Consider the following 9,109-nt stretch of genomic DNA (forward strand, 5'->3'; position numbering starts at 1 on the left):
GTTATCTACATGCTACCTCTTTTTAGTCCAAAGAGTACAGGATTGATGCCAGCCATGCTCAGGAGGGACAAGAGAAAGGGGTAGGGGCAGATGGGTCTGAAAATTTGGTAATATATTTGACATCTTTACTGGAGCCATATGACTGTATTTCCCCCCCCCCCCCTCCTCTTTGTTTTCTGTTCTCTTTAGGCACATCCTCATTTGCCTTGCTGCTTACCTGGGCTGTGTCTGTTTTGCCTACTTTGATGCTGCCTCCGAGATCCCTGAACAGGGCCCTGTCATAAAGTTCTGGCCCAGTGAAAAATGGGCTTTCATTGGTGTGCCCTATGTCACCCTCCTCTGCGCACACAAGAAATCACCTGTGAAGATTACATGAAATCAAGCACATAGTGGAGGGGATGATCTATTTATTTTTCATCACAGACTGTACTTATTTAACGGTAGTACTAGGGTAGTTTTTTTCTGATTAATATGCATATGGGATTCACAAGTGTTTTGTTGGCAGATGGTAAAAGATGACCTTTCTTCTCTTTTCTGGAGAGGAGGCCAGAAGGTTTATTGTGGTGGCTCTAGAGGAGAGGTTCTCAACCTATTTGCATTATGGGCCGCATATGCTGCTCTCCATGTGTTATGTGGGCCCCATCCACACAATATATACTACCTGTATGGCCCTTGAGGATGTTAAGTGGGCTGCAGCTGAGTGCTGATTGAGCCACAAATGGCCCATGGACAGCAAGTTGAGAACCACTACTACTGAGCGGGCTTATTTTGCACTCTGCTTTTGATGTAGCATCCACCAGGAGATAATTCTTTCTAAATATCTAAGTAAGGATATTTGCCAAGTGAAACCCAAACAGCTGATTGATTCTCTTTTCACATTGGTTCTGCCAGAGCTCTACTTAGTGAAGGAACAGTGAGGAGGGGAAAAAGGTGCTTTTAAGCCATCTTTGTGCTTCCCCTATTCTGAGCCCAGTTCCCAGTATAAGTTAGAGCCATAAGTGGCCACTGTGGTACTCCAGCAACAAGTTTTTCTCCACAGTCATGTCTCCACATGTGGGCTGCAGAGGGAGTAGTGTAGAGCCACTGTGGCAACACTGCACTAATTGGGGACTCCTCCCGCACCAGGGACATTTCCCAGTAGCTAAATACACTAACAGAGCTGCGTAAGAGGATGATAACGAAGGAAAATTGGACCCAGAGTTGTTACACTGGTGTAAAACAAGGGTAAGTGAGAAGAGGATCAGGCCTTAAATCTAAATAAGAAAATCAGGAACCCTAAATTCCTAATGTTTTCCTCAAATAGTTCAGATTGGAATGACGGTGTCTTCTGACTAAATCATCTACAGGATACTAATGATTATCAGCTTATGTGGGGCATAGGGGAACCTGCTAGCCATTAAAAATATATATATTCCCAATAAGCATAAGGAGATGGTTATAAAAATCCCCTTTGAGCTCTGCTGAGCTATTGGGCTTTAATCTTTTTGTGTAGATGTGGTAAAGAGGTGAGACTTGCAAAAGCATTTGACACTGGTCTAACTGCGCCCGCAAAATTATATGGGAGTTGTAGCCATAACTTCAATGGGAGCAGACATTCAGCCAACACTGAGCAATTTTGAAAATCCTAGCCTAAACTATTAACACTGAAGTTTGGGTTAAACTATTAATAAGTAAAACAAAACCCTAAACCCAAGTCCAGTTGGTGAGAGTTAGTTTCTACCTAACGCCTTTCAAACAGAAAGGAATTCAGTTGCATCCTAACGCCCTGGTGGTTGTATTTAGTAAAGGTAAATGACCCACTTAAAATCATATTTAGGGCCTGGATGTCCTTCCAATAAACAATGAAGTTTAAAACTTCAATGATTACATCCTTTGAAGGAATGTGTGGTATAATTTTTGCCATTTGTATCAACCTATCTTGTAAAATATTAGAGACGGCCCAAAGGGTTAGCATCTGAATCCAGTTTAGTTTTAAGGCTGCTGTTTGGGTTTAACTCCTAGTTAGGGCTATGGTTGAAAGTCACTTGCACTGAAATCTTGCAAGCTGTTTTCACAAGCTTTTAGGACAAAATGATGCAAGTTTAAGGAGTCACTGATCTTCTGAGACTTCTACCATCTTTAACTGTTGTGATCAGCTCTTCTGGCTGCAGCTGAACCAGGAGATAGGCTCCTTATAGTTTGAGATCCAAACCAACACCCTGCGTCAGGGTTTGTGAGTGGATCCTCACAGGGCAGCCTTACAGCTGTCTTGTGCACTGCCGCAATAGGGGAAACCTTAGTCAGCTTGAACCAGGGCTTTCAAGCTTCTTTATGCCTCTTCAGTCCACTTTACTCAGTGTAAAGGAGTCAGAGTGTGAGTGAGGAAGTCATCCTAGGTGTGTCAATATGGGCAACCCATTTTGCCATCAATATGTAATAAATTGGCATTTTGCCAGTAATATGTAATAAATACAAATCTGCCGTGGAACAAGAAGAGGTAGTGGTTCAGCAATATAAAGTGAAGACGCTGTATCACACCAACAGTCTTCACTCCATCCTTTAGTCAACAACAACAATCCACATTTGTTAACATTGATTGGCATCAAGATACAGAATATTTGTGAGTACTCAGAATAACCATGAAAATGCAGATCATTGTAAACATGACTGTAAACTTGAAAAATGGGTGTTAAACATTTGGCTTTTCTGAAATGCATAAAAGCCTGAATAGATAGAAATGAGCATAGAGACCACCCGCAGTCCTTAAAATTAAATTCTGAAATTCAGAATCTGAATTCAGTGATTAGTGTTTTTTACTGTTATGATTTTTTTTCTCCTCAGTATTCTAGGCCAGATTCTCAGTATTTCTTTGAGTAGCTCCAGCATCTAAAAAAAGGGCTGTGGAGCCAACTTAACTAGCTGCTTGGGGAATTCCTGGGTGATACAGAGCCAGTGACAGCTGCATGCTACTTATCTTTGTACCCTATCCCTGGGGAACAGAATGTGGGGCAAGCCAATCACTGCACTCTGACTCTACCCAGCTGCTAGAATGGCCCCTGGAGGCTGTGAATAGCTGGGTACAACTTAGAGCAGCACTGAACATCTGAGCTGTTCTACGTTGTGCTGTGGGTAGGTTTCTGAATAGCACCAAGGAAGCACTAGGATCAGGAAGACACACAAAAGAGTTGCAGAATAACCTTTGCCCTCTCACATCTCTCCAGTCCTACACTAATGCTAGCTCTGCCAGACTGGAGGATCAAACCCTCTGTGTTAAAGTAGCTGGTAGCACATTTTTGCAACTGTGACCAAACAAAGGCACCGGGCCTAGTCTTTAGTTTGTAAGCAAATACTGTAGTTTAATTAGAGGCTTGGCTCTCCTGTTAACTAGGGACTCGTTCCTCTTCAGATTATGTGCAATAACTCTTTTTGTAATGACAAGTTATATTTCCTAGGCTATTCGTGTGCTAGAATAAGGTTCCCTCCACTTTGCTAATAAGTCTTACTGCTGGACAGAATTTGCACAGGGACAAAAACAGGTGCACCAGCAGGTACTGGCTTTAGGAAATAATGTTTTTAATATTACAGCTATTGGGTGGATTAGCAGATTTCAAGTATTTTGACTGCATTCATGCTCAGAGATAACAAGGGGCCAAATTCTGCATCCGTTAATCAAGTCAGACTCCCACGGAAGTTAATTGGGAGTACTGTCCAAATAAGGATCACAGGATTTAGCTCTAATTATTTAGACTGTGACATCTAGGTGGATATTTCTGTACCCACACTTAAATTAAACCTGTGATTTACAGGCATATGCTGTCTTTCTAGGGAGTTTAAAGCAAGTAAGCAACTTGCTAATTTTCTGAAGATTTTTGCATCTTCTAGAATCTAAGAGTCAGATCCTTCCTGCAATCAGCTCCATTTTCTTCAGTAGAGATGTGTTGATTTACACTGGCCGAGGATCTGGCCCTCCTCTCTTTTGGTGTCTGTGAAAAACACACATTTTTTAAATGAAAATCTTTTGTATACAACCGGTTTGTTAGAGTTATATAAGAATGATTTGTTATTCTCTGCTATACAATCCCTGTATCCCTTCCCTTCCTCAATAGAGTTAGTGAATACTCAGTTTGTAATACTTCTCAGGTATTAAAATAGTTTTACTACCAGCTCATCATCAGAATTGTGTTCACTTGCTGGAACCTAAATCATTTTCCTTTTGCCTGATAAATCCCCAGTTCAGATAAGGTCTTTTTAATACTGTGTACTAAACTGTTTTGTATATTGTAAGTAAGTTATTTTGAGTATTGCTTGTGAGACTCAGGATTGCTGAGGTTCACACTACTAGAAATGACCAGAAAAAGTTCTATGCACACTTTTATTAAAAAACAAACAAACAAAAACCCAACCAAAACCGCCAACCCCATCCCCCTACAAACCCAAAACTTTCAACACTTTAAGGGGCAGGCTGTCAAATCCTGTCTACTACTGTGCAGAAGCTGACTATTCACTGGGAAGTGGTTTATGTAAATGAGTGGCAATTGAACATTATTATCTCAGAAGTGAATGAATGCACGTATACGTACTCTGTATGTTTTGTCAAACTAACGTCTGGCCTCTGTACTTGGAATATATGTTTCTGCAAACAAAAAACATTCCACTGATGTAGAGAACTCTATCGTAGAACTTTCTGCATAAAGATGTATTCCACTATAATAAGTGCTCTCAGTCCACCTTGTTTGAATACAGACTTTTCAAAATGTAACTGTTGCACTTTAAACTCCTTATTAAATTAATTTAATATTTTATCTCTTCTATCAAGGCCACATGGTTCTTTGCTTTGTTTTAACTGTGGCCTTATGAGCAGTAATGAAAACAGAGCTCTGTGAACTTCATAGTAAAAGTTATCTATTTTTCTGAGGTAAGGCCCTGATTCAGGAAAGCATCCCTCTCCAGGAAAGCACTAAAGCTTTAAACATGTGCTTAGGTGCTTTCTTGAATTGTGGCCTAAGGTCCTGATCCTGCAGACACTTATGCACATGCTTGACTAATCTTATTTGTTGTGTAAAGTGACTTGTGTGTGTGGGATTGGGGCCAAAGGGCCCCATCTGATTCCCGTGGGAGACGACCTGGGCCCTGTGCTTTTAGATTGTTAGTTTATTGTAAGACTATTATAGTTGACTATTGTTTTTAAGATTGTTGTTCAGCACCCTGATCACTTTTGTAGGGGTGTGTTCTATGTAACAAAAGTATTATTTTAGGGTATAACTATTTTAATATAAAAACTGTGTGTAAGTAAATACAGCTTCCTTGTTTAAGCTTTATGGACTTCAAAGGGTCTAATTTTCAACCCCATGCTAGCGCAATTAACCACTGGAACAGTTTCCTAAACGTTGTGGTGGCTTCTCCATCACTGACAATTTTAAAATCAAGATTGAATGTTTTTCTAAAAGATCTGCTCTAGGGATTATTTTTTGAAAGTTCTATGGCCTGTGCTAGGTCAGACTAGAACAGGGTGGGCAAAATACGGCCTGTCTAACATTTCTGTCCGGCCCGCCATGCAGGGGTGAAAGCAGACCCACCCAATCTGTTGTTTCTGCTGCCAACGCTCTGCTTAAGCTACCCTGGAGCGTCAGGCAGCTTTTGACTGATTGCTACCCAAACATCCAGCTTTTGGTCACGTGACCGGAATCAGGCAGTTCGGGAAGCGACTGGCCGAGAAACTAAGCTGCCCGACGCTCCAGTTGCCTTCCAGGCCCGCGACAACTTGCCAAAATTCGTGGAGTGGCCTCTCTGCAAAAGTTATTGCCCACCCCTGGACTAGATGGTCCATCTGGCCTTGAAATCTCTGTGCATTTACACAGTGGTAAATTTGTGTCTACTTTTCACAGGCACATCCTGGAGGTAAACACCTACAGCCTTTATGCATACATGTTGTTTTAAATGCATATTTAACTTGGCATGGATTTACATGCACATATCTGAACATATGCACAAAGTTGGGAACTGAAAATCAGATTTAATGTCTCTATAAAGGAACAGTAAACATAATATCTGTATCTTCTGTTTTACTTGAAGATTATATTGAAAGTTTACAGAAAGTGTGTAATTATTTTACAATATTAAATTACCTTTTGAACAAATACTGTTTGTATCTTTAAATTTCCAATGATTGTAATAATTATGTCAAGTATAGCATACTACAGTCAGCTATATCAATACAGGATGGTACAAGCTGTACTATAGGCATAAGTTAATGCTGGATAAAGGGCATTCAAGAAGATTTTTACAAGTATTTAAGGGGAGAGAGAAACACTAGATTGGAAGTAGGACCATTAATAAATGAGGCTGGAGATTCCATCACTGATTGATTAGCCTATTGGATTGATTTTTATGATCCTTCTTTAAGAAAGGAAGGAAACATTATGGATAATTAGTGCTTTTGATTTTTTAAAAAAGTAGATGAATAAATACTTAGAAAAATGAGTAGCGCACACATCAGCAGGTTCAAATGCCTTGCCTCCAGGGATCAAAAGGCAAGCTATTGAGGAGGGGCTTGAGCAGAACCAACAGGAACATTTTGTCATAAGTGTGGGCAAGGCAAAAAAATCTCAAGAGTCTCTTAAATAGATCTGACCACTTCTTCTTCATGGTTTTCTTGTTTTTAAACACACCTCTGATGCTGAATGCTATGAACATGGGGAAGTCCCTCTTCCCTTCCCTACAGCCTGTAGCATTCCACCCCAACTAGTTTCACCCACATTACAGATGTCTTGCTGCCTATTGAGCCTACCTGCTTCACTACTTTCTCTTCGATCTAGATTCCACATCCCACTTTTGACAGGAGTTGGTTAAATAATTCAAGAAGTGACTTGCAGATAAAAGCAGGGGACCCCATAGAATTCGCTCTTTCTTATAATGTGTGCACATACTTGCTGACTATTTGCAAAAATGTGAGACACTCAAAGAGCTTTATGAATTTTTGCATGAAAGGTTATTCCTCCAAGAATTTGTAAGATTTACACTATTATTTTAAGAGCTTCAAACATCCAATCAGGATACAAACATCCGAGTATAGATGAACAATTGCATGCTATGGACAAAAAAGTCAGTCTTTTTCTGTGAATAGGTAGGAATAAATCTGTCAAGAAATGGGATTCATTCACAAACAGGAAAAAAGGAATCTTTGTTGGAGAACTTGTTCACACTGAATAAGTTCTATATTTCTGTGTAGATTTATGTATTTCCTTCTGTCTTGAAAAAATATACAAAGCTCTAGTGCCATAAGAATTTGTAGAGTATCCTCCTCATAATAACTTGAGGTCCCTTCAAGCAAACATAATCCACGTGTGAAAACCACAGGCCTAGATGTTCCTATGTATGTGGATCACGCAGAGGCAATTGCTGCAGTTGCGATTAGCAAGGTGTCACAGGCCGAGCTGCTGGGTGGGTTATAAAAGACTCTGTCATACAGGGTTTCTATCATATCTACAGATCTTTTCCCCCACAGCCCTTTGGTCAGGCAGCAGAATCTTCATCCACCATTACAGGAGCACCTCAGAAGTAAACAATGGGCGAGCATGAGCTTCAGGTAATAAAAGGTGTTACCTCTAATAAGAGACAAATAGTAAGACTTTATTCCCCTGATCATAAAACCAAAGGTAAAATGTGTTTATGAATATGTAACTAGTCTGAGGGAAATCATGATGTTGAATTGTCCCTCCCATTTTGAGACTCAGACACATAGTTCATGTATGCCACATTGTACAGGTGTATACAACAGTGCACCGCTGTCTCATTGTTTATATTTTATATTTCCCTGTTTGGCCAAACAGCATCCATGTGGACCAGGTCTCTGGTCTGAGAAATTGTTTAAGTAATCAAAGGTGTTTAACTTATTTACTAATTTTACAATAGCAGCTAGAATCCTAGTCATGGACCAGGACCCCCTTGCGCAAGGTGCAGCACAAACGTAGACCAAAAATACCATCCCTGGGCTTATAATCTCAGTAAACCTAGAGAAGGGAATTTGTTTAAAATGTGATTTTAAATTTGATAGTTCGTCTCGCTCAAAAAATGCAATCAAATGTTTGCACCACAAGATGGCAATGTTGCATTAAATGCAAGCTATGCATGAATACTGTTACTCACAACCCATAAGGGATTTCAAGCTGATGTTGAAACCTGTAGGGGAGAGCTAAGAAATTTAACAGCTTTAGTGAAATTAGCTATGGAACCTCTCTACCTATGCAGGGTCATTTTCTACTTCAGTACTGGCTATACATGTACAGTATGTATTAGACTAACTTATTTCAAATGGTTGAATGCATGTAGTATTGCCCATAATGTTCTAGGTACTGTCCACACTCAAGAAAAGCCACAATCCCCATCACTAATAGCTCACAATTTAAGAAGATGAGCAAACAACAAAGGCTGGAGGAAAGGGACAAAGTCATCAGATGTGCAAGTAATTATTTGTATACACATTATAGAAAGCTGAATGGAAAAACTTGTGATTGAAAAAAAGACCAAACACCCCCATAAATCTCCTTACAGGCTAAAGCTTTTTGTTTATAATTAGTCAATTTTTCTGAAAAAAATCCTAATATTTTAGTGACTTGTTTTACAAACGGCATTTCTGATGGTTTTATGGTTTTTGTTCAGGAAGTTCTCAATTGAGTTCTGGCTCAATTGTCTGCATTTATTACTACATGTATTGTTGAATATACATGACCGCCTCTCATCCTCTCCATTAATAGCTAATCAGTGTCTTGTAGGCATTATGAAAAAGTGGGTCTTGAGGAAGGATGTGAAGGAGAAGATCAGCTCTTGGAAGGTGTGCCATCCATAGGAGGTATCCTGGAATAAACTGAAAGACAACTGTGGGAGAAATGGACAATGAAAGGTAGCAAAACAGGGTCAGAGTCAAGAATGGGTAAAGAGGGGCAGTGGTATGAGGGTTCTTGAAGGTGATGGCCAAAAGCTTGAAGTTGATTCAATAAAAAAGTGGGACACACAGAAGGCCTCACAGCAGGGGCTGACATGGTGTACAGAAGCTATCCAGCATTGGAGCATAGTGCTAAAGGGGAAAATGGTGGATTGATGTATTTGGTCTTTTGCCCTATGCTTCACTGTG

The 9,109-nt window shown here is 40.0% G+C and overlaps 1 protein-coding gene across 3 annotated transcripts in view; it reads left to right on the forward strand.

Moving 5' to 3' along the window:
* Positions 1–6,110, forward strand: part of ACER2 (alkaline ceramidase 2) — a 29,553-nt gene extending 23,443 nt beyond the window's left edge. For all 3 annotated transcript variants that reach the window (XM_067553142.1, XM_067553144.1, XM_067553143.1), the window contains exon 6: positions 190–6,110. In XM_067553142.1, coding sequence (XP_067409243.1) covers positions 190–376 — 187 coding nt within the window. In that variant the 3' untranslated portion in view covers positions 377–6,110. The remainder of the gene's footprint in view (positions 1–189) is intronic.
* Positions 6,111–9,109: the final 2,999 nt, after the last annotated feature.

Source organism: Emydura macquarii, unplaced genomic scaffold (genome assembly GCF_026122565.2).
Source record: "Emydura macquarii macquarii isolate MOO-44397 ecotype Brisbane River unplaced genomic scaffold, CSIRO-AGI_Emac_v2 contig_1451, whole genome shotgun sequence".
In the NCBI taxonomy this organism is placed as follows: Eukaryota; Metazoa; Chordata; order Testudines; family Chelidae; genus Emydura; species Emydura macquarii.